The 26,542-nt window shown below is 34.7% G+C and overlaps 2 protein-coding genes, 1 long non-coding RNA gene and 2 pseudogenes across 3 annotated transcripts; 2 read left to right on the forward strand and 3 right to left on the reverse strand.

Moving 5' to 3' along the window:
* Nucleotides 1-2,746: 2,746 nt before the first annotated feature.
* Nucleotides 2,747-3,458, reverse strand: LOC145581397 (cytochrome P450 98A3 pseudogene; annotated as a pseudogene).
* Nucleotides 3,459-5,671: 2,213 nt separating this feature from the next.
* Nucleotides 5,672-7,104, reverse strand: LOC145581398 (putative ATP-dependent helicase C29A10.10c). Its single transcript, XM_081638410.1, has 4 exons — nt 7,082-7,104; nt 6,274-6,958; nt 5,853-6,177; nt 5,672-5,751 (listed from the first exon to the last, which is right to left on the reverse strand). The coding sequence occupies exons 1-4, from the start codon at nt 7,102-7,104 to the stop codon at nt 5,672-5,674; spliced, it is 1,113 nt and encodes a 370-aa protein (XP_081494536.1).
* A 78-nt stretch (nt 7,105-7,182) lies between these two features.
* On the forward strand, nt 7,183-10,068 carry LOC145581400 (uncharacterized). The gene is made up of 2 exons (XM_081638411.1): nt 7,183-7,328; nt 7,434-10,068. Exons 1-2 carry the CDS (start codon nt 7,183-7,185, stop codon nt 10,066-10,068), a joined length of 2,781 nt encoding a protein of 926 aa, XP_081494537.1.
* Nucleotides 10,069-10,153: 85 nt separating this feature from the next.
* Nucleotides 10,154-17,532, reverse strand: LOC145581401 (uncharacterized; annotated as a pseudogene).
* LOC145582526 (uncharacterized) lies at nt 10,747-16,540 on the forward strand. Its single transcript, XR_014099899.1, has 4 exons — nt 10,747-10,948; nt 11,128-11,267; nt 11,382-11,447; nt 16,134-16,540. It is a non-coding gene; the product is annotated as an uncharacterized LOC145582526 (long non-coding RNA).
* Nucleotides 17,533-26,542: the final 9,010 nt, after the last annotated feature.

Consider the following 26,542-nt stretch of genomic DNA (forward strand, 5'->3'; position numbering starts at 1 on the left):
CATGAGTAAATTGATAGCATAACTTTTGAATCTTTTTATCAATGTTTATAGACTCGAGTTCTGATTCCAATTCCGGATCCCAATCCTATCAATAAAACATAGAAGGTTATAGTGAGCAAGTATGTGTAACAATATACAAGTATATGCCTTCAATTCATTTTTTTTTAATTACTTCTTAAAAAAAAAAAAATCTCTAATTTCAATTCTTACGTTACATTCGGGGAAATGAATCTGAATTTCCCTTTTCCATTGCTCAATGTCTCTCCTTATACCGTGCACACTATTCCACCTCAACTCCTTACTTTCTTTGAGTACTCTATCCTGCAAGCAAAATTACATATTACTATATTAGCAACTAATTATAACTATAAATTCTTTCAAATAATTATACTAACAATAAAGGTTGCCATATCTTACTCCGCAATTAACAACAATCAAGCTAGCTTAGAAAATAGAAATCGGTCAATCAAAGACGTAGAGTAGCTTAATGGTAAGCTACTTTGATGTCGAGTTAGGAAGTTGGTTTATTAGCTACCTTTGTTTCATTTTTTTTTTTTATTTTTTTTAAAGATACGGGCAGCCCCCTTCTATCACAGGAAGGGGATGAGGTTCGAACCCCCATCACACGGAGGGGGGGGGGGGGGGATGGAGGGACTAACCACCCCTCCATCTCCTAGATCCTCCTAGCTACTTCCATTTCAAATAATTTACAACGATTTGACATAAATTTAAGTAGGAAATATTTAATTGTTGTAAATAATTTGAGACGGATGTACGACTTGAGAGTTGAGATAGGTGAGTCAGACTTAAATACATGTGTAAACATGAAATAAAAAAATATGTTCAATTTTATTATTGATACATGTACATACCTTCATATTGCCTATTTCATCCAAAATGATACTTTTTTCCTTGTGCAATTTATTGGTTAATTCCTTGGCCCTCTGGATTTTTGCTTTCAATGCTGGAAATTTTACAAAATAAAGTTGATGGAAGTTTTTTGTTGACTCATTACTATTATGTAGTAATTTATCCCCTTCCTCTTCCTCTTCATCGTTCTCATCCTCGTCTTCATCCTTGTTAATAATCATGCTATTTGTTGCAAGAAGATTGCTAGTATTTTTTGGCTTTAATGAAGATTGAATAAGGTTAGCTTGAATTTCTTCCATTATGAATATGATTAATGGTAAGATTGATGATAAAGAGAAAAATTAAAAAAAAATAAAAAAAATTAAATTAAGGTGAATATGAAATGAGGAATGACGGCCTAAGGTTGCCTTAGAAACTTATATAATGCATGAATCAAGTGAGATTTGTAGGAACATTATTTTTGTAGAGAATAAAATATGTTTTTTTACTAAAAAATTGAGAATATTTAACTCTAATAAAATGAATTGATAATGTTCAATGTAACTAAGGGACTGAATGAGCTGGGACTTGCAGTTCAAGGCAAGCAATTAAGTCATTAGTCAACGATCTGGAAGAATTAATTTATTCTTATAAATCATGAAGAATAAAAACCAATTTTTTAAAGGGATGACCAGTGAGCTACGACCATCATGTGTAGCTACAAACGTGAGAGACTACTCACTCCGTTACGCTTTGACTATTCTTCTCTTACAAAAAAAAAATCGGAGCCACAAATAAAAAATGCTTCATAAAAAGGAACAGAGGATATATAAATATATTATGTATAATATTGGACACATATCTTATTATCATTTATTACAGCTCATTTACTTTTGAGGAGTTTTTTTTTTTTTTTTTCTTTCTAAATAACAATACTCGAACTGTCTAAAATAATGTACAGTTAAGTAGAATTTATTTAGATAAGACTACTATAAGTGTATAAAATGGTAAATTTGACGACTTTAATTATTTGATTCTAGGTGCATGTGATTGTTACATGACACTACACATTTAGCAATATATGCTTAATTATTATATTGTTTCACCGGAAAAAAATTTATGTGAACAAGTTACATAATGTCACGAAACATGAAATATAGCTTAGTATATAATGTGCTTAATGCCTTAGTTACATTACATATCAACTAATATCCTTTTGTACAAGTGTGAAGGTAACCTTGGACGAGGCACAATTTGTAGAGGAGTGGCTATATAACTAACTACTCCTGAAATCTCTGCCATTGAAATATCTTCTGGCTTAACTTCACTTGATGCGCACCTGTCGAAGTGTTGTAATAGATGACCTAACATCAATGTAACCAAATTTATGCTCATTTGTGCACCGTACCCGTGCATACCCTTCGACCCGCTCCAAATGGTAACATACTAAAATCATGACCCGTGATGTCTACATCATCGTCTAGGAATCGTTCATGTCGAAATTCATGTGGATTGGGCCAAATGTCTGGGTCACGAGCAACAGCCCAAACATTTACAAGGACAATTGTTACCATAGGATAGGAACTTCATAACCCTCAATCTTGAGATTGGTATTAGCTTTATGTGGTAGCATTAAAGGGGTTGGAGGGTGCATCCTTAGGGCTTCCTTAATGATAGTTTGTAAATATGGGAGGTTTTCCAAATCTTTTTCTACTTTGTTCCTTTCATGACCAATTATAAGATCTAGTTCATTATGAGCCTTTTGTATAACTCTTGGGTGCCTCAATAGCTCTGCCATAGCCCATTCAATTGTGATCGCGATTGTGTCCATACCAGCCATGACCATGTCTTAGGGTAGTACATATAACATGAAAATGATATAATTTATGTCTTGACCTCATGGATACTATAAAGCGTTACCAAGCATGATATAAATTAAATTATAAAGCATGTTCTAGCAAAAATTATACTATCTCCATTTCGTATTATTTGCAACTTTGGAATATTTTATATCTCACAAATAATACCCTAAAGTTGCAACTAACATGAAACGGAGGTAGTAGAAAAATTTGAAAAACATATACAAAATACAATGAGAGAGGAAAACAAAGTTGGCCCAAAATAAATGCAAAATTAACAATAGTTAAAGTTAATCTTATCTACTACAAGTATATATTTGAGAGGTCTAGCTACAATTAAGATTTTAAATACATAAGAATAAGACAAAGACATACCCAAAGAAGGCCAACAATGGTTGCTTCACTTAGGCCATAATCATCTTTGCATGAGAGCAAAGCATTAACAAGATGTAGTGTATCTTCTTCCTCCATGATTTTCTTGGCAAAGCGATCCATTCGATTTCTATGCTCTTTAAGAGGCGGATCATAGAACCTTGACATCCATCGTAGCCATGGAACATGCTCAACCAATATACTCGGCCTCTTAACCTCCCTCACTCCTTGTATTACACGCATAAATTCTTGTCCTTGCTCATCCAATTTGTTTTCGGAGTTGATAAACCTCTTTCCAAAAGTTATCCTAGTGATATGGTTCAATGCCACTTCCACCAAGTACTTTCTTAGGGTTATTACACTTTCTCCTACATTCATTTACACCATAGGCATATAAGATCTTGTTAGATTCGTCTTATGTATAATCATTTTAATTTATCAATACGAAATAATACTACAAATTGTGAATTGACAGACGTAATACCAATTGAATTATGGCACTTTTGCTTATACTATCAAGGTGTCTTTCATGTTTTGCTCTAAAGGATGCTAAGATTAATTACACAATGCGTGCACATCGTCAACTTAAGGTTTTAGAATTGAATGGATTCGATGGAAGTGATTCTGTTGCTGAGTTTGCACTCTGTCTAACTCAAAATGCTCCCTGCTTAACAAGATTATTTGTGAACTCGTTGTCCGCCATTACAGGGCGGGATTTATACACAAGTGGTATGACCAAGAAAATATTGATACCATTGCTTCCGCGATAAGACAAGCCAAGTTGCTTGCCAAGCAAATTCAACCAGGCATTGATGTGGTGATACTATAAAAGCTAGATTGACCTCCTTTAATGTTTTGTTTTGGAAATGACCTATTTGATAAACTCCAGTTGCCATGCATGTTTTTTTTTTTCCTTTCACTACAAGAATACGCGCGTTTACCGATGGGAAATACCGATGGCCACTAAAATCCATCGGTAAAAATATAATTTACCGATGGTTTTATCAAGCCATCGGTATTTTTTAAAATACCGATGGCCTTACCATCGGTAAATTATTTCCGATGGTTTTCATCTATCGGTAAAATCTAATTTTTTAAAAGAAATTAATTTTTTTTACCGATGGTTAAAAGCCATCGGTAAAATAAAAATACCGATGGTTTTGACCTATCGGTATTTTTCCGATGGCTTTTAGCCATCGGTATTTTCTTAAAATATTAAAAAAAAAGGGGGGAGGAAACCCTATTTTTTTCCTTCCACTTTCTCTTTCTTCCTCCGCCCCTTTCACTTTCTCTTTCTTCCTCCATAATTCACGCCTCTCCTCTTCTTCATTCTTTATTCTCTCTCCTCTTCTATCTCCTCTAGATCTATCCTCTCATTCTTTCTTCTCACTCCTCTCTCCTCTTCTTCTCTCTTCTATCTTCACCTTTTCCTCTTCCCCTTCTCTTCTATGTCTTTCCTCCTCCCTTCTTTGCACATTTTTTTGGGTTCAACCATCACCGTCACGAGGTTACGGGTTTTTTTGGTTAAACTCGACCATGAAAATTCCAGATCTGGAATTTTCATGGTCGAGTTTAACCATTTAAACCCAAAAAAGAAGAAATTTGAAAGGTTGTGGATTTTTTGTTTAATTTTGTAAGTTAATTTCGTTTGTGGATTTATATGTGTGATTTTTGTGGGTTTAATTTTCTACCATTTTCGTGTTGTGTTTGTTAAATATCGTGTGTTTATTGTTTTTTAACTTTAATTTTCATCAATGTTTGATTTTTTGTTAGTTTTTCTGGTTTCTTTGGGGGTTGATTTTTGTGGATTGTTTTGTGTTGATTTTTGTTTATTTTTAGGGTGTTTCGGGTGGTGGTTGGTGGTGTTGAGTAGTTTACGGCGGTGGTGGTAGGTGGAACAGGGTTGTGGTGGTGGTTGGCAGTGCTTAGTGGCTTACGGCGGCGGTGTTGGGTGGGGGTAGGCAGGGCCGTAGGCAGGGGGGGTGGGTAGGCAGGGTCGTACGTAGGGGGGTGGGTAGGCAGGGAGTGGGCAGGGGTTTTAATTTTTTTTTATTTTTTTTTAAAAAATTACCGATTGCCAAAAGCCATCGGTGATCCAAATATACCGATGGCTTTGACCATCGGGAACAAAACACCGATGGCTTTTGCCATCGGGATTTAAAAAAGCTCCGACAGTTGGTAACCATCGGTATTAAGTTTACCGATGGTTTTTCCATCGGTATTTTCGATTTTCCCGACGTATTATAATCCGATGGTTTTTTACCGATGGCAGCCATCGGTAAATGAGATACCGATGGTTTTTTACAATTTTACCGATGGATTTTGGCCATCGGTAAATGGATCATTTCTAGTAGTGTTTCTAGATTAACCTATTGCAATTCTTTTCTTACTTGAAGCTAAACTAAATAAATATTCAAGGCTTAAAATAAAGATACTTCTATGCTTATTTCAAAAAAAAAAAAAAGAAAAAAAAAACTTTTATGCTAGAATTTGTTATATATACCCGGGTGTACCGTACAACTAAGTTACTTAGTTTTTACTCTTCAATTGATGATAAAGTGAAAATCAATCATCAAAATGAGAACAAATGCTCATGGATGTATAGTACACCCGTGTGTATAACAACCTCTTCTTCTATGCCGAGCATAATAGAAGCATATGCACACGTCATCTTTGAAAGTAAAGGAACATATTATCAATTTACAAGTTATTAGATTATACTATGCACCGTGTTATTTGAAAGTGGCGAAACTAGCTCAGATTTAATCATACCTTTAAAGAGCTTTGCAATAATATGATCAATAACAGTAGCTTCCTCCAAATTTCTTAGGCTATGCCCTTTGAAGAAATTCTCCTTTCCATTAGACACATTGATAAAAGAGTAGGATCCATACATAGCTTCCTTAAGAAATTTCTTTGCATAGCTTATTTCTTTGACATTTGGTGCATCTACAATCTTTTTCTCATAAAACTCTTTATTCGGAAACGAGCTTATGGAAGGATGCATCCTGTACTGTATGTTGAGAAGGTGCTTCTTCTTCCCTAATGTTGCAATCCGTTGGAACAAGCTCCTTCCAAAGTTCATCTTTTCCAACACCTAAAAATTTGAAAAATCTGAGTTTTACAGGTTAAAAAGCAGGGGAATTCTAAGCAGAAATATGTAATAGTAGTGTAAGAACATGTAACAACTGACCTTGCTCTGAACCATGGCAGGAAGTTGTCGATCATCACCTATGAGAATCGCGACTCTAAGGCCAGGAATCTGTAAAGGAATGGCTGACTCACATCCTTTAAGTTGTGCAGCTTCAACAATGACCACCATCTCAACTCGAGTTTTCACTTTAATCGAGCTTGAAGCAGTACAGAAGATCAAACGCGCGTTTTCTAAGCAAAAATCCTTTATTTTTCCAGTTATATTAGGCTTAGGAAATCGTCCTTGAAGCATTTTCAGTACAGGTAAGGTTTCTTCCTTTTTTGTCAGAATCAGTTCAGAGTACTGACTGCCATTTTTTCTAGCATATTCGAGGACTCTCCTAAGCAGATCAACAAGCTTAATCATCTGTTTCACAACATCTAATGGTAAACACGACATTGGTAAGTGAGTATAGAGATTTTCCGAGCAAAATACTAATTGATTAGCTAAAGAGCAAAACATCTTTCTCACAATCTCCTCAAATGTTAAAACTTCTTCAGTCTTTGTTACATCATTACTAGCTTCACCATCCTCTTTTGAATGCTTATCTTTGCACTTACCTTTTCGGCTCTTCCTGTTTTCCTTCTTGCTCGCTTTTAAGGACTGATCAATAATTTCCTTCCATTTCTTGGTACGACTCCTTGCTCCTTCCTCTTTGTCTACACTCGCGGCTTCCACCTTAGCACTACATACATTTTGTTAGGCCGTGTATTTAGTAGTGTATTGTATAGTTAGCTCTTTGGGCTATATGTGCTTATAAGCCCGATTTATTTTGTATATATATACGCTGATCTACAGTAATACAAACCACGGAAAATTAATTCCTGACATGGTATTGAAGCTTCTACATTCTAAACCCTAAAAACCCTAAATTTTTTTTCCTATTCTCACTAATTTTCACTAATCGACATGGGTGAAGAAGGCAAGATTGATCCCTCTTCTCCTTTCTACCTTGGCTCAGGCGATCAACCCGGAATTTTGATTACTCACGTGATCTTGAAGGGTGATAATTTTCTATCATGGTCTAGGGCAATTACTTTGTCATTGAAATCTAGGTGAAAATTTGGGTTTGTTGATGGCACCATCTCCAAACCGACTGAAAAGAAGAAGATGCTTGATTGGGATACGGTGAATTCCATGTTAGTGTCTTGGATTTATAGGGCTATCGATCTGAAACTTGTTGCTTCAATTCCTTTCTTCGATGAGGCTAAGAGGCTATGGGATTATCTAGAGAAGCGCTACTGTGAGGCGAGTGGTCCGCGTCTACAACAGTTAAGGGCTTCAATCACTAATTGCAAGCAATTGCAAAACATGTCTGTCGAGGAGTACTATACCCAACTGATGGGATTATTTGATGATTTGGTTCGCCTCAAACCACCACATGGTTGTGAATGTGGTAATTGTTCTTGCAATGTGGCTGCCAAGTATGAGTTGGATAGGGACGAGGAAAAGTTGCATCAATTTCTGGTCGGCATTGATGATGCTAAATATGCAGCAGTTCAAACTAACTTACTATCGCAACAGCCTCCTGCTACTCTCGAGCGTGCATATCAGGCTCTTCTTCAAGAAGAGCGTTCTCACCACATTTCTCAAACCAAATCCCCTGAACACAAGGCAGAGGCTCACGTCTTTGCTCTACCTGATCGTGGGAAGCAATTTTTTGTGTACCACGATAAGTCGAAGCTGTTTTGCTCACATTGTAAGCGCCAAGGTCATGAATATGAGGGCTGTTTTATAGTTCATGGTTTTCCACAATGGTGGGTTGAGAAATACGGGAAGAAGGGTGCTGCCTCTACTGCCTCACGCACTGCTGCCCCTGCCTCCCAACTTGCAGCTACTTCTCGTCCAGCACAGGCTGCTGCTGCTACTGATCATGGCAAGGCAGCAGTCCGGGCTCATTCTGTTAGTGATGTTTCCCCTTCGTCTTCTCAGGACACACTCTCTGTCTTAAAAGATTTGCAACCCGAGCATGTTAAAATTTTGTTAAACATGATTAATAATCAGCAACATGATAAGATGAGTGGTGAGTTCATTTCTCTTTCTTGGATTATAGATACGGGGGCTTTTCATCATGTAAGCGGTGACGAGTCTTGCTTAATGGATGTGCAATCCATGTTACCGTGTCCTGTTGGTCTTCATGATGGTGCCCATGCTATGGCTACGAAAGAAGGGCGTGTTTTTTTGGCCGATGGCATTACTCTTGAACGTGTTTTATTTGTGCCAAAATTAAATTGCAATTTAATTTCGCTGTCTAAATTAATTGATGATTCACATTGTCATGTACGATTCACTGATTCTCTTTGTGCTATACAAGACCAACTCTCGGGGAGCCTGATTGGAGGAGGTGAACGAATAGATGGACTCTACTATTTTCGGCGGATTCCTACAGTATGTGCGGTGACAGGTCCGGAGGTTTCTACTTTTGAGCTTTGGCATCGACGTCTTGGTCATCCATCAGACAGAGTTGTCAAGTTAGTTCCTGCTGTTAGTACTAGTTCTAGTAGCAAATCTTTGAATAAGGCTTGTGAAACTTGTCCTCAAGCCAAACAAACAAGAGATAGTTTTCCTATTAGTGATAGTAGGGCTAGTCGTATTTTTGAATTAATACATTGTGACTTGTGGGGGTCTTATAAAACTCCTTCTACTTGTGGTGCACACTATTTTTTGACTTTAGTGGATGATTATTCAAGAGGTGTTTGGGTATATTTATTGAATGATAAAACTAAGGTTTATTCCGCTTTCTCTTCTTTCTTTTCTATGATTCAGTGTCAATTTGAAGTGTCTGTTAAATATGTGCGGAGTGATAATGGCACAAAATTTAAGTGTATGCTTCCTTACTTTGATGAGCGTGGCATTCTCTTTCAAACTTCTTCCGTTGGTACCCCCCAACAAAATAGTCGTGTTGAGCGTAAGCATCAACACATTTTGAATGTTGCCCGTGCTTTGATGTTTCAGGGAAATCTTCCTATTGGTTTTTGGGGTGAATGTGTTCTTGGGGCGGTCTATTTAATTAACCGTACCCCTTCACGTTTATTGGGTGACAAAACTCCATATGAATTTTTGTTTAATAAAGAACCGACTTATGAGGAAATGAGGGTGTTTGGTTGTCTTTGTTTCGCTCATAATCAAAAAGCTAAAAATGATAAATTCTCACCTCGTAGTCGGAAATGTGTGTTTGCTGGCTATCCTCACGGGAAAAAGGGTTGGAAGTTATATGACATTGAGACAGGTGATATTTTTGTGTCTAGAGATGTCAAGTTCTTTGAAAATGAATTCCCATTTGCTACTTCTCGGGCTTTGGATGATTCTATTGGTTCTAATGCCAACACCCAATATACTTCCGGGGTTGATGTTGATTTTCTTGATGATTTGGAGGAGGTGTTGACATTTAGTGAAGCTGCCATCACACCCGACCAACAGGGCAGTCCGCTTCACAGCCCTTCTGCGGGTTCCTGCCAAAACCGCAGCCCTCCCGCGGCTTCTACTGCTGCTACATCTGCTGCGTTCTCTGCTGCCCGCAGCTCAGCCGAGGTGACTGTACAGGACAGCAGCCCCTCTACGGCAGCCACTGCCATTGATGGCAGCTCTTCTTCGCCTACTACTATGAGTGATACTACTCAAGATCTTGGTCGTGGTCTTCGAGAGAAACATTTTCATCATTACTCTCAGAATTCTCATCAACAACCTTATCACTATCATTCCCTTTATTATCCGGTACCAAGTAAGAATTATACAAAGCTTGAGGGTCTTCGAGCAAAGATATCATCGATACCAGACTATAAGTCCAACCTTTAGTAGGTTCAAGACATTCAACAATTATTTCCACTCGATTCTTAAGAAATATGTCTAGGAGATCCTCGTGATCATCTTCATTCTTTCCTCATTTCTGAACAAGACTGTCTCCCATTCCATAAGTGTCGTAGACAAGCGACTTAACGAATAGCCTCATAAGCCTTTCAGCAACCTGAACTACTGCTATATTTGTAGGAGCACAAGTGTCCTGCACTTTAACTTAAGTTGTAAAGATAAAAGCGAAGCAACTGTTTCGTTTTTCCTGTCCCAGGAGGACCCCAAATCAGCTTCACATTGTACATTTGATGCTATCATTTTCTCAAGGAAATACTGCTCAGAACAGCTTCTTTCTGAGACTCATCTAATCCGAGTGAGCCGGTTAGATCAGACAATCCTTCATTTGATACACATAAGGAACAATCATCGTCGACCTGATTGGATAACACATCATCAATCAATTCCAACACTACTACAAATCCCTTAGTTTCTCGACGCTTTTGCCTCGACGCTGAATATAAGCCGTCAGCATAAAATTTAGGTTCCGTTTTTTCTCGACGCTTTTCTGAGTCATAATATTGTATGGACATTAAAAAGCGTCGAAAAAAATCTCATGCACGTGCCTCAATCTTATATTTCAGATAAGCATATTACGACTAACAAAAGAAAGCAGGGAAATAAAAAACGCAATAAAAAATTAAAACTGCTTGCTTCCACTCGCCGCCACAGACCCATCTCTATCTCAATTTCTCCCAAAACCTAATTACTCCGGACATTCTATCATCATCCATACTATCTCATCTCCTACAACCACTTGTGATTCAGAGATTTTGGCTTAAACTTGTGGAAAAATTGTTCATCTACTTGTTATTTTTTTCAAATCCTGGTAATGTTCTCATAAATTTCCTTTTTTTTTTTTATAATTTATGTAGTTTGATCAGTCAAATTAGGTATTTATATTGATTTATTGTTCAGAAACTATCTTGAATTCTTAGTTATTGTATAGTAATCGGTCATTATTAGTATCAAATTAAGGGTTTGATTCAATTGTTGTGTTGGGTGCAGGCCAGGGGAATTGATAACATATTCGTTTGTTTATACTTCATTATTTTGGGTTGCTGGTGTAGATTTTTGTATATTTCACACTATCGCCACCCTCACCACCCACACTCGCACCGACATCAGTGCAGACCACCACATATGCCGTAAGTCCTCTTGCCTAATTGCCTTACACATCCTCTAACTCTATTTATTCCAATTATATTAAAATTGGATCTTATTCAGTTATTTTTTTTTTGGACATTGTATATTGGTGGTAGGTTGAATAAGAGGATATATTATGCCATCAAAGTAGAAAGATTTGGCGAGGATGCATGCAAATCTAGGTAAGCTTATTTGGATTTTTTTTTGTCATTAATATTGATTTAACATCTTCTAATTATTTATTATAGTTTAATTTTGTTAGGAGATTTGATTATAATTAAAGGAACTGAATAATTGAAGGATTTGATTATATTTGAGAGGTTGGATTGCTGGGTTTATTGTGGTGATGTACTGATTGAATGTTAATGGTGACATTGTTAGATGCACAAGGTTCTAATGTTTTAATTGAGCAAAGGTTTGTTGCTAGTGACAAAGGACGATATGATGATCAAGAACGTAACTAAATTCAGGGATAGATTCATCAAGAATTTGGGTGGTATTCTTGTTAAACAAATTGCCAACTATAGCTGTTGGGGATGGTAAAAATTAATACTTTTGAACTACAGATTTATTTGAAGGTAGAAGATAGTTTTTAAGCTAGTTTTTTTTTATTTTTTTTTATATTTTTTATTATTAATAGTAGTTTTTAAGCTAGTTGTTGAGGTTTTGGTATAAGTTAAATAAGATACGTAATCCTGAACCAACCTCTTGTTTACTCACTAAGTGGAAGATTTTAAATGCCATATGATCTTGATGCAGATTTCAGTAAAGACGTGGGCAACAAATCATTTGTCTCTGTTTCGTGGAAAAAGAATTTGACCTGCAAAAGTTGGGTTTGATTTACCTTGGCTTATTAAGGTTCCTCTGATGAATGAGTTAGAGTAGTTAAAATGCAAGCAATCTGATCTCTAGGAAGAATTCTCAATGAACCTTTTGCATATTAAGTCATGGGTTTTGTAGTTACCTTATCTAATCATGTTGATATACTAAACTAATACTAGATTCGATGGCATTGTACTTAAGAACTAAATATCCTTGTATGCATTTGATCTTTGATTTGAGTTATATCAAACTATAAAACAGAATATTATGAGGTTTTATACTTATATATGTAATGAGTTAGCTCTTTTATAATTTTAATCGGTACTCGTTTAATTTGATTTATTTCAATTTATGAGTATTTACAACTTTTTGCAGAGGAATAATTAACAAAAAATTATATAACTATTTATAATTGGATTTTTACTGTGATTGGAGCTTCATTGTTGACGTCATTTTTGTCTGATGATTTGATCTTCGTTGTGAGTTATAGCGATTTTAAGACTCCCCAAAAGATCCAAGACTTTTTTTAAGGTATTTTTTACTTTATTAATTGTATGTTTTTTTTTTGGTACAGTTACTCAATCTGCATTTTAGTTTTTCGAGCAGGAGTGATGTGATGGTGCAGGGATCAAGGTATACCTTTTTTTTAGGGATCAAGGGATTAAGGTATACCCAGGTTTATGATTTTGGGTAAGTGTTACATTATTATTGTTTCAATTGATTTTGTACTCCAATTCTTTCTGATTTGCGATTTTTAGTTTATAAAATTAATATGAATTTTTTATTTCTATTTTTTTTTCTTTGATGTGATTTATTATTGGTGATTTTTGCAACACCTGATTTTTGAGGTGAATTGTCTGAATTTTTATCATAAGCTCAAGAAAGGTTCTTATGAGTTATCTACAATGGGCACTATTACTATGATATTGATTTGCATTAATTTTGTTCAAATATTGCTTTTGTTTTAACTATATATGCTGCTTGTTTAATTTATAGTGCTTGCTTGGTCCATTGTTTCCGCTCCCTATGTTCCTATTATTGTGAACTTTTATTAATTTTGGGTTGTGTTTTTGCTTTTGTTTCGATAATATTTGTATTTTTGGGTTGATTCATGAATGGTGAAGATTTGAAAGAAGGGGGTGGTTTCTAGTTATTTTCTTAAAGTCTTAGGTGTGGTTTCTTTTTGAATAGAATCATTGTAATTGGTATTCGTATATATTACAAATTCAATTTCCACTACTAAAAAATGATAGTATTCTCGACGCTTTACCTTCGACACTATGGAAGACCGTCACAGTTAAATTAAGAGTTCCGTGTTTTGTCGACGCTTTTAAGCGTCCTTTGACTTTCTCGTCTATTTTCTGCGTCGAGAAACATAATCACATGCCCTACACGTGATAATACGTTGCAGCTTAGGGTTATCGCTTTTCAATCTTACTATTTTCAACTGCCGCCCCTCTCATCTTCTCTATTCTCTCTCTCGCTCTAGTCACTACTCAACTTCTTCTCATTCTTTGCTTCAAAATTCAAGATCTACTTACAAAAATTAATGATTTTTTCTGTCTTCACAAGATTTGTACTTCTCAAGGAATTTCAAGCAAGTGCAGTTTTTTTTTCCACATCTCGATTTTCGATTCTAATTGTTGAAGTCGATCGACAATCCATTTTTGTTTGTCTTCTAATTTATGTATTTTACTCTTAGCTTCACTCGTTTTGATTTGTTTTCTGGTAAGATTCTTTAATTTCATGTTTTGATTTTGCTATTTTAAAGGTTTTCTCTAATTTCTGTTTATCTAGGTTTCATTGATTTTATATCAGTTTACAATGCCCAGAAATAAATACATGTTAATTGTTCGAATTCAATTTCAAAGTCTAAGGTTTGTATAACCAATTTCTTTGTCAGAAATATTCTTCACAGCTTTAAGCCTCCATTGCTGTTTAAGAGGTTGGAGATATCTTGTTGATTTTATTATGAATTATTCATTCTTAGCTTTTATATACGTACCTTGCTATCAATATTAATGATCTGGTTTCTTTGTTTATGTATGATCTTTATCTAAAATTCCCTTCTGTTGGACTAGATTTGAGGCTAGACACCAGCTATTGGTGAAGCAATTGAATTAGGAGCAGCTATATATAGACCATCTATCTAGAATCGGCCAGCAAAAAATCCACGATTACGAGGTAGATTATTGTCTTACACCTGATATATTCCTGGCCTATCGCTCATTGATTTCTAATATTCAGGCAGCTATGAATTTTGAAACTTTAAGCTCCAATATTGGTTATCATAATCCTAGTAGTAGTACTACTAATACAATTATTACTTATTTGTTATTGTGTGATTGTGTGTATGGCTGATTAGATGTGCATGATTTTATGTATATTAGAATAGGATAAAGTAAGATTTGTCTGTTATCTTTATTTCACAACATCTTTTAAACTTTTAATGCCCTATTTTAATGGTCTGTAGCTTTTTATCTGTTATTAGATTAGATGTGCATGCTCTTATACTAGTGGTGTTGTAGGTATGATAAACATAATGTTAGTGTTAATCTTTAATCTATTATTATAATCAGAGGTTGACATAGAAATTTAGTGACTTCTTGAATGCATCTCTTTTCAGTCACATTCTTAGTTCTTAAGAAGGTAGGATATTAATCAATATTACTTCTAACCTTCTGAGCATGGAGTATTATAGTAACGATTATAGTATCAATATGACCTTCTGACCTAGTCCTAAGGCAATTTTGGACTTTGGCTTCTTACATGTGAAAGGAATTTGGTAGTTAAAGTAGCAAGCAAGTCAAATTAACTTGGATTTAGGTGATTTATATACGCTTTACTTTCACAATGGAAATAGTTCTTAATAGAAAATTCTGTCCTCAGACATCAGATTACTGATGCAGCACTCCGTATCTTTTAAAGATGTTCCCCAGAAGCTGAAGAACATAACTCGTGTTTGCAATGCCTTTGGGAATTATCTTGAATGCCATTTTTTCTCTTTATTGCTTGTTACCAGCCTGGACTTCTCGTTTGTGAGAAGAACAGGTAATAGAGTTGCACATTTGCTTGCAAACTCTAGTAGTGACTTTGAGGATGTGAGGGTGTGGTCTAATGAGGTCCCCCCCATGGTTTTTGTTGTTGTTGCTTTGGAGGCTTCCTAAATTATAATATCAGTTGCTTCCTGTCAAAAGAAAAAAAAAAAAAAAAAAGATATTCCCCCCATAGCAGTCTCATGCTTAATTATGTGAGCGGGTTTTATCAATATAAACCTGATAGGAGTATCCTTTGTGAAATTGGTCTTTTCTTTATTTGTTTTTTTTTTTGTTGAAATTGGTCTATTGTTGCTCTCATTGCACACCTTGGGTTGGTTGTTTCCACTAGCACTGTTCCATGGACTTTGCCTAAGATACTTATTAGAAAGACTAAAGATTGCTCGTGTAATCTTGAATATACTTGATTTGAACCTTGTTGGATTGCCATTATGCCCGAGATTTGCTTCAAATTTCTGATTAATTCACTAAGATTTTTTTACTCTTTACCTGTTAATTGTAGTACATTTTAGTCAAAAATGATGCAGTGTTCATGTTCAGAAAATTGAAATTAAATGTCAGATATTATGAGGAATTCTTTTATGTTGCAAATGTGTCTTGTAACTCTGTAAGAGTTGCCTATGAAATTGAAGAGGTCGTTGGTGGTGGCGGCGGCTACTGCTGGTGCTGTGTGGTTAAGGAAGGAGCAAGAGGTGGAGAAGTGTCACCCCGAGAGTAAAATTTTATACCAACCTTGGGAAAATACAAGTATACCAGTACAACTCCGAATATGAGCATTAGTACTCTGTCCACCCTTTGGGTAATGTAACCTTAATACTAGTGTAACATAAAAAAATAAAAAAAAGATGTTCATTTATATTTCTATATTTAACTTACAATTCTATGTTTAAATAATATACAACATGTTGAATCTTGAGTCTATATTGTGTAATGTACTAATTTATACTTTGTTTTTTTTTTTTTTTTTTTTTTTTTTTTTTTTTTTTGAAGATTGGAAAAGGCAATGTAGGTGCAACAAGAGAATAGGTCGGGACACTTGAGCATCAACAAGCAACTATATCGTCTATAAGGCCATCATCTATCTATTTTGGTTTTTAGTCTCATGATGTATTTATTTAGGGACAAGCTATTATAATATGCGACGTTTTTTTTTTTGTTTTTTTTATAAAAAATAATTGTGTTGATGTTTTCTTTTATTAATTTGGTAATAAAGTACATGCTCTTATAATTGTTGATTAATTATTGTTTTTTTTTAATCTAGTTATATAGAATATTTGTTTATTTTTATTATAATGTTATTAATTTAATTTAATTTATGATAAATTTAAATAACTATAATGTATGTATGATGGTAATAATTTAATAAAAAGAAAAAAATCTTAAAAACAATTCTGGACGCTTTTTATTGTCTACATATTTGCACATTTTCAAATTTCAAATAGTTTCCCGCCATACCATAGGTTGACACGAATAAACGCAAGACAACAAAAAGCGTCGCTAAAAAACTACACACATTTGGGATAATGCGCGAAATACGTAATTTTCGACGCTTCGTATATTAATTAGGACACAAAAAAGCGTCGATATTCTCGACGCTTTTTTGGGTCCTTGAAAATTTTCGACTCACGTATTTTCGACACTTTTTAGCAGCGTCGAGAAATAATTTTTCGACGCTTTTTAGCGTCGAAAAAAGGCCTAAAAAGCGTCCAGAAAACATGCTTTTTGTAGTAGTGCAAGGGAAATTTGAAACACAGATTTATATTAATATAAGTATCAGTATGACAGTATCAGCTTCAGAAAAAAAAAAAAACAGGAAAAAATATATATAACAGGGTGATTTACTTACAGCAGAGTTGTATTGCAGCACCTTCTGAACCAGGCCTAAATTCGCGCTTTTAGGATCAGGATGTAGTGCATTCCATATTCTCATATTGGTTGTCATATTCATCAAGTATGTAACAAAAAACCTCTCATTCTTCTCCTTCAATCTCTGACGATCAATATTTTCAGATGACAGTATCTCGATTACAGGTGAATCTTCTTCAGTCCTCGAGACAAATGCAATATGAACTGATTCATCAAATTTGATTAAATCTTCAATACCTCTAGGCCTCCTGTTTGTTACAGCAAATATGTCACCAGATTGTGGCTCGTAATAATGTCGATTAGTATGCTTTTCTTCATCAGTTATCGGTTTGGTAAGAATGTCATAGATGAATCTTTTTTTAGAGGGCTTGTAATGCTTGGACAACCAAATGTGTGATATTTCACATACAGGGGATTGAGCAACTGATTCTAACCCGGAACAGTAATCAGCGCGAGTCTCCTCTATAAGTGGCATCTTGAATGAGCTTAAGTAGTGTGTACTTGATACGAAAATGTCTGGCATTTTCTTAACCTGTAAGTTTATTATGGAGTATTTTATATACGAAGATTGAAAAAACATGAAATAATTACACATAATTACAAATTATCATTGTAATTGTAGCAAACATGTAATAAAGCATAGTATCATACTGATAAATAATAAAGATTTGGAAGTTAAAATGACAAGCAAGACTCATGCAATGCACGTCGTAGCCTAGGGGAATATCAAAGAACTTTTCAATTTTTGATTTAGCTTTGCTTAGGAATTCTCTCTTTTGAATAATTTCAACCATCATCTTCAATAAAAATTCATTTTTTTTTTGTTAAAAAAAGGATAAGAAAATTTTAGATACTCCTTTGTACAGACGCATCTAGTTTTTGTACTTGTACAAGTTTGAGTTAAGTAAAAATTTTAATACGTACTATTACGTAATTAAAGGTGTTATTGTTTAATGTATGCAATAGAAGCGGTGTAAGATTAAAATTAAACAAGACGAACAAGATTAAACAGAGGGAATACTATACAAACATAAATAATAGAGTGATCTGTGTTTTGCAGTAGACAAATAACACATACGGAGTACATAGTAGTATAGTACGGACATTACAATTTTTCCTTCCCAAAAAAAATGGTGCTTAGGCGCGCTTAGCTTAAGTGCTTGTGTTAAACTTCTTCGGGTACGTGGACCACGTACTTGTTAAAATGGTGCTACACGGCCACATAACATAAATCCATGCGACCAACTTTATAAAAATCAAGTTCCAATCCAATACCAAAGTTATTATTTTGTGCAGGTACTTGAAGCTATTATATCATTTCTGATGGACCGAACAACATTCTTCCACCACAACATAAGTCTCGATTGGCAAGGGATAGCTGAATACTTCTAATATAATTAGCCCGAAATTCGTCGTCATTTGTCCATCTAGACATGAATTCTTCAATCTGAACATGTCTATACAAGGAACCAACAAATCAAATATAGCTAAAACATCCAAGTAAAAATTGGAAAAAAAAATGGCTAAATCCATTTAAGCACTAACCTCTTTAAAGGACAATTTTTCAAGGGTGAATAATTTTTTCTGTGTTGCAAGCTCTTGCACCTTCTTTTGTAGTTTGCAATATTTTTCATAAAGAGCAATCTGCCAAAATAATATGTAAAATAATTATTTAATTAAGATTTATTAATAGAATATTAGGTTCTTTGATGTAATAATGTTAAGAAAATTTACTCCTAACATACACAAATACCTGCTTTTTTACTTGGATCTCAAGAGCTAAAAGGCAATCTTTAGTTTTTTGTTCCTCTTGTTTTAAAATGTTGTATTTCTTCTCAAGAGACGAAATTTGTTTCTCTAATTCAACCATTTGTGGTATGCGCTGCATTTTTGCAACTTTCTCTTGTTCTTCATGCTCTTTGATTCCTTCAAACATCTCTATGCTGAGACAATGAGTAAACTTCGTCACAAAGAATCATCATGCAATTTGTTTATGGCTTAATCCAAGACTGCAACTTAATACAAAAACTTAGGATATGTTTAGTTTACCTTATTTATTTCGTATCACTTACTTCAGAGCATATCAGAAAAAATTATTTCAGGGTATATCGGGTCAGAAAAATAATGTTGAAACATACTTTTTTTTTTTTTTTTAATTTTTTTATATGTGATATTTTATAGCTAAATATCTTTAATTCCCTTTATTAAAATTGTATATTAACATATACAAATCTATTATTATAACTCCATTTGATATATAATTTTTTTCCTTAAGGTTTAGCTTACATATAAAGTCAAAGTTTAGTTAAATCACGCAATTCAATTACATCAGATCAGAAAAAAAAAAAAATTTAAGTCATATCAGATTAAATAAAATAAGATGAGCTACACATAACCATGACCTACTTGCTCGACCAATCTCGGAATTTTTCCCTTTATTTCAACCAACTCTATCTTTGGGTTTGATTCTTTTACCTCTAGGTTTTCATTCTGTACTGTATACATGTACTCAATATATTAGCCTAATAACGAACCATGTACAATAATTATTATATATGGCAATATCATGCAAGAAAGTGTCAATATAGTAGACATGCATGTAGAATTGTTTATAAAGAGCTAACGTGGTTGAAAATATGTTTATTTATGGAAACTACTTATTATTACAGAGTACTAATCTTATCTACTTACTAAGACAATTACTAATGACGGTTGACTTATTGGACTTAAATCAATTTTTATAAAATAGGAATCTGATATTTATCCTCTTTAAAATATCCTGTATATTTTTATTATTATTGTTTTAAGAAAAAAATATCCTTTATTATCATGTACTAGTAGAATTTTATTGGTTTAGTAATTTTTCCCTAACAACCGACTTTCCATAGAATTACGCGTTACGTGTAGTCCAAATTTGTGTTATAAATAGGCCAATTAATTTGCGCTAGAACTTCATACACAATACTCCTTCAATCTTTCTTTATTAATCCCCATCCCTTGGTGTTCTTACGTACAGAAATTATAATGGCTAAACTCAGCAAAATTCTGAGTAAAATGGCATCATTAAGTTGTGTTTCTCATCCTAAGAAATCAAAAAGCAGCATCAAGAAGAAGCAGATCAAAACCACTACGTCTTCAACACCGGCTTCTTCTACGAGTAAAGGTGTCACGGCTAATCAAGGTGTTGCAACGATAACTCCGGTGCATCACCAAGGCAGCGACAACTCTGATAAGGAATGACATCTTCAAAGTCAACACTTCCAACATTAGCTTACGTGATTGTAGGAATTACAATCAATCTTATAGCTGTAATTATGTAGTGCTTAATTGTAGGGATTTTATCTCCCTTAGTTCTAGCTTACTGAAATTATAGCTCTCTTGTATCACTATATATTGAGTTGTAAATATACAACAAAATACAACTTCTTTCCAACTCTTCTATATGGTATCAGATACCTTGATCCTTTCTATAAACTTTATTCATGGATGACAACCCAAACTCGTCCCATTCAAAACCACAAACCAATACCGCTATCCTCGCTTCACCTTCACCTTCTTCCTCTTGGATTCTTGACAGTGGTGCATCTCACCATGTCACTGCTGATTTGGAAAATCTCTCTCTCCATACACCATATGATGGCATGGAAGAACTTCTTGTAGGTGATGGTACGGGCCTCAAAATCACTCACTTTGGTTCTGTAAAATTTTCTTCATCATTAATCTTGCAAAACGTTTTAGTAGTTCCTGCAATTTCGAAAAATATCATCTCTATCTCTAAATTATGTCAAGATAACAATGTCTCTATTCTATTTTCATCCACTTCTTTTCTTGTTACGGATTTAAAAACTGGGGCATCCCTATTCCAGGGGCACACTAAAAATGGTATCTATGAAATCCAAACACAATCTCCTAGAGTTTATGCAAGCATCAAAACAAACTCCCTTGACTGGCATCACCGTCTAGGGCATCCATCCAAAAATGTTTTTAGAAGACTTATCTCTAAGAATAATTTAAATATCCCTAGTATCTCTACTATTGATTGTAACTCATGTGCTTGCAATAAAAGTCATCGTCTTCCTTTTGCAACATCATCAATTACATCAACTTCTCCACTTGAGTATGTTTATACGGATGTTTGGTCTTCTCCTATTCACTCTCATGATGGCTTTAAATACTATATTATATTTGTTGATCATTTTACCAAGTATATATGGCTTTACAATCTCAAGCAAAAATCTGACGCTAAAAACGTCTTCATTCGTTACAAAGCGTTAGTGGAAAAATATTTCCAACTTCCTCTCAAAACTCTATACTCTGATAATGGTGGGGAATATGAATCCTTAAGCAATTATCTCTCAATTGACGGCATTTCTCACTTAACAACTCCACCTCACACTCCTCAATTAAATGGATACTCAGAACGTCGCCATCGACATATTGTTGAAACCTTCCTTTCTCTTCTCTCTCATGCATCCATGCCTCTAGAATATTGGTCAAATGCTTGTGCTACTGCAGTTTATCTCATAAATAGACTGCCCACCTCCACTCTAAACAATGAATCTCCATACTCAAAATTATTTGGTGTCCAACCCAATTACACAAAACTTCGGAGTTTCGGTTGTCTTTGCTACCCATGGCTTAAACCGTATACCTCAAACAAACTAGAGCTAAAGTCACAACCATGTATATTTATGGGATACGCACCAACTCAAAATGCCTATTATTGCATGGATTTAGATACTAAGCGCATCTATGTCTCACGCCATGTTAAATTTCTTGAACATGTATTCCCTTTTTCAAATAAAAATGACTCATTCCCCATTTTGCAAACTATTGACCATTGGGCCCCTCTTTACTTACCCGTACTTATCCCACCAAATTCAATACCTAGTACTCCACAAATTTCCGCTGCACCATCTCCTTCAAGCCCCAATCAAAGCCCACCATATCACCTCCTTACTAGCCCATCAGTTTCATCCTTCTCCCCCACCTCTCAAACTACAACCCCATCTCCTACAAACAGTCATCACACGTCTCCTACGTCCCCATCTACTTCCCCCCCACCATCACCACCTCAATCTCATATTGACCACCCACCACCCATTCCTACTCACTCTATGTCTACTCGCCTTCAGCACGGCATTAGAAAACCCATTGACAAACTCAATCTCAATGCCGAATTAGTTCCTATTGACATTCCCAAAAATATCACACAAGCCTTAAAGAGCCCTGTTTGGAGAAAAGCCATGGATGACGAGATGAATGCACTCATCAAAAATCATACTTGGACACTTGTTCCTCCTGAAATGTCTCAAAATGTTGTTGGTTGCAAGTGGATATTTCGCATAAAGAAAGATAAAGATGGGAATGTTATTCAATACAAAGCTCGGTATGTTGCTCGAGGTTTTAATCAAAGGCATGGCATAGATTATGGGGAAACATTCAGCCCTGTAGTCAAACCTGCCACAGTTAGGCTCGTTCTCTCTCTCGCGGTTAGCCAAGGGTGGCAACTACGTCAACTCGACATCAATAATGCTTTCCTTCAAGGCACACTTACTGATGATGTATACACTATCCAACCTCCTGGATACATAGACCCTCAACATCCTACTCATGTGTGCAAGCTAAATAAGGCCCTCTATGGTTTGAAACAAGCTCCAAGAGCTTGGTATAAAGAGCTTCGCCACCACTTACTTGGGTTAGGCTTCAAGAATACAATTTCTGACTCCTCATTGTTCACCTTGCATAATCATGGCTCCACAATCTATCTCCTTGTTTATGTTGATGATATTATTATCACAAGCAATGATAATAATGCCCTGGAGTCAGTCATCACCAATCTTGCAGCACGCTTCTCTCTAAAAGATTTGGGAACATTATCCTATTTCTTGGGAGTGGAAGTTATGCCTCATCCCAAGGGAATTTTCTTGAGCCAGAAAAAGTATATAAATGACATCTTATGCAAGGCTAATATGGAGAATGCTAAACCAGTTGCTACACCACTCGCAACTCATCCCCCCTTGACCATTCAAGGAAAACTCCTTGATGATCCTACTGAATATCGTACTTTGGTGGGTAGCTTGCAATACCTAAGCCTCACTAGACCTGATGTTGCTTTCTCAGTGAACAAGTTAGCTCAATACATGCAACGACCAACGGAGGAACACATGCAATCTCTCCATCGCCTACTTCGATACCTTATTGGTACATCAACCATGGGATTAATCATCCACAAAGATTCTCCTCTCACTCTTCATGCTTATTCTGATGCGGATTGGGCACGTGACAAAGATGACTATATCTCAACCACAGCGTATATCGTTTATCTTGGCAAGAACCCAATATCGTGGACATCAAGGAAACAGAAAACAAGGGCGCGATCTTCTACAGAGGCTGAATACAGAGCAGTGGCCAATGCTACTGCTGAAATTCTTTGGGTAGGAAACTTATTTAAGGAGCTACATCACAACCTTACACTTGCCCCAGTCATATACTGTGACAATGTTGGAGCAACATACATAAGTGCTAATCCAGTCTTCCACTCAAGAATGAAACATCTAGCCTTGGATTATCACTTTGTTAGGGAGAATGTTCAATGTGGTAAGTTGCGTGTCTCTTACATCTCCACTAACGATCAGCTAGCTGACGCCTTAACCAAACCGTTGCCGCGAGCCACTTTCACAAATTTGGTCAACAAAATCGGGCTTTCATCTTGGCCGCCCGTTTTGAGGGGGCGTGATAAGGAATGACATCTTCAAAGTCAACACTTCCAACATTAGCTTACGTGATTGTAGGAATTACAATCAATCTTATAGCTGTAATTATGTAGTGCTTAATTGTAGGGATTTTATCTCCCTTAGTTCTAGCTTACTGAAATTATAGCTCTCTTGTATCACTATATATTGAGTTGTAAATATACAACAAAATACAACTTCTTTCCAACTCTTCTATACGCCCTCGCCGTGTGTTCCCAATAATCTCCCTGCTCGAGTTGTTACGCCCTCGTATTGTCACAAATTTAGTGCTCGGATATTGAGTAATGTGTATTAGCTTAATTAGCATGCATGACTTTCTTCAAGTCATTAAGTGTAATTAATTAGTTTGGATAATGTTCTTAATCGATATCTTAAGCATTATGTTAGTGTACCGTCTACGTACTTAGGAAAATATTGTGTAAGCAAAAATTTGTTATTAATCAAATCTAACTTTTGAGTTATGACTTAATTACTTGGTAGTTTTTCTTGATTTTTGGCTTAACAATCGAGTTGTTTGAATAATCAAGGTTTAAATACAAGTCATGTTTGGAAGTTTAGGTTGATATCGAGTTGAGCCATATTCAATTCAATTACCAAAACTATTCCCAATTTATAAATTTATAGATAGCTTTTAAAATATAGTAAGATGAGAGAATAACAATTATCAAACATTGATTGCTTAGGTTAACATCAAATTCAAGTTATGTGGTTTTAAGTAGAATTTTGGTACTAGGTCATGAATTTTAATTTAATGTAATTGATTATGAATCAAGTTTTGCTAGAGAGTCATATTGAATTTAATCATCAATAGGCTTATTAACTGAAATTAATAACTTTTGGACATATTTATTGTTGGATCAGTTATCTAAATTAAGTAAAGTGAAATTTAGTTTATGTAATTTCATAGTGTAGGTGTTAAGTCAAAGTTGTTTTCTCTTTAGCAGTATTAATTAGTTCCTAATAGGAAAAACAACACTATTAGTAAAAAAAATAAAACACCAAGAATTGATCAATAGATTCAATAATATTAGTTGTGCTATATCACAATATTATTTAAAAAACAATTTTAAAAAATATGTAGATTGTTAGGTTGAGAGAACGATAAATTCCTCAAGAGAATATTTAAAAGCTTCTCAATCTTTAACCTTGTCCTCAAAAAAAAAAAAAAAAAAAAAAAAAAAAAAAAAAAAAAAGAAAAGAAAAAAATTTAGTAAATATTATACAAATCCATACTTATAGTTGATCAAATTTCATAGCCACATATATTTGTTTTCCAATTACTATAATATATCCCATATTCACATCCCATCATGTATCTCCTGGATTGTCACATTTAATTGACCTCCATGGGCTAATCGGGTGCTCTATATGACATAATTTTCATTATTTATATAAACTTATTTTTTCTAAATTAAACTTAATTAAAATATATTATATTATTTTCTCTATTGACATGCACGTGGAATTTGTATGTACGTACTATCTCTTAAAATATTACTCATATATAATTAGGATTATTTTGTAAAAGTTATAATAATAAATATTACTCCACTACCTACGGAGTACTATCTTAGTAGGAATAGTAGCTAGTACTCCGTAATATCTAAAATATGAAATCGGATTTTACCTACATTAATACGAAGTAATTTATTATCTTGTAAAAAAAAATTATTTATGGAAACTTATTTTAATCTTATCTACCGAGATAATTCTAAATTACTAATGACGGTTGACTATTGGACTTACAACAATTTAGGAAATCATTATCTTCTTACAAAATACTCCGTATCTTTTATATAGGAAATCATATACGGTAGAAATTTATCGGTTTAGTAATTATTTCTCTAGCAACCGACTTTCCATAAAATTACGCGTAGTCCAAATTTGTGTATAAATAGGCCAAATTATTTGCTTTAGAGTTTCATACACAATACTCGTTCTTTGTTAGCCTTAATTTTTTCTTGGTGTTCTTACGTAAAGAAGTAGTAATGGCTAAACTCAGTAATGTTGTTCATAGTATTATGAGCAAAATGGCATCATTAAGTTGTGTTTCTCATCCTAAGAAATCAGAAAGCAGCATCAAGAAGAAGATCAAAATCACGTCTTCACCACCAGCTTCTTCTACTAAAGGTGTTGCAACGATAACTCCGGTGAATCACCAAGGCAGCGACAACTCGCCCTCGCCGTGTCTTCCCAATAATCTCCCTGCTCGAGTTGCTATGCCCTCGTATTGTCACAAATTTAGTGCTCGGATACTGAGTAATGTGTATTAGTTTAATTAGCATGCATGACTTTCTTGAAGTCATTAAGTGTAATTAATTAGTTTGGATAATGTTCTTAATCGATATCTTAAGCATTATGTTGGTGTACATACTTAGGAAAATATTTTGTAAGCAGAAATTTGTTATTAATCAAATCTAACTTTTGAACTTGGTGCTTACGGTGTTTTGTTGGTTTGTTACTCGTATTATTTATAATTTTAGAAATCATCATGATGAGGTTTTTGTTTCTTGATTTTTGGCTTAACAACCGATCGATAGTTTGATGAATAATCTAGCTAAGGTTTAAGTCAAGTCATGTTTGGACATTTAGGCTGATTTCGAGTTGTGTCTTATTCGATCCAATTATCAAAACTAATCCCAATTTATAATCTAATAATGATAGAATAATAATTATCAAACATTGATGGGTTAGGTTAACATCAAATTCAAGTTAATGTAATTGATTATAAATCAAGTTTAGCTAGTAAGTCATATTGAATTTAATTATCAATAGACT

Source organism: Chenopodium album, chromosome 15 (genome assembly GCF_948465745.1).
Source record: "Chenopodium album chromosome 15, dcCheAlbu1.1, whole genome shotgun sequence".
NCBI classification, from domain to species: Eukaryota; Viridiplantae; Streptophyta; class Magnoliopsida; order Caryophyllales; family Amaranthaceae; genus Chenopodium; species Chenopodium album.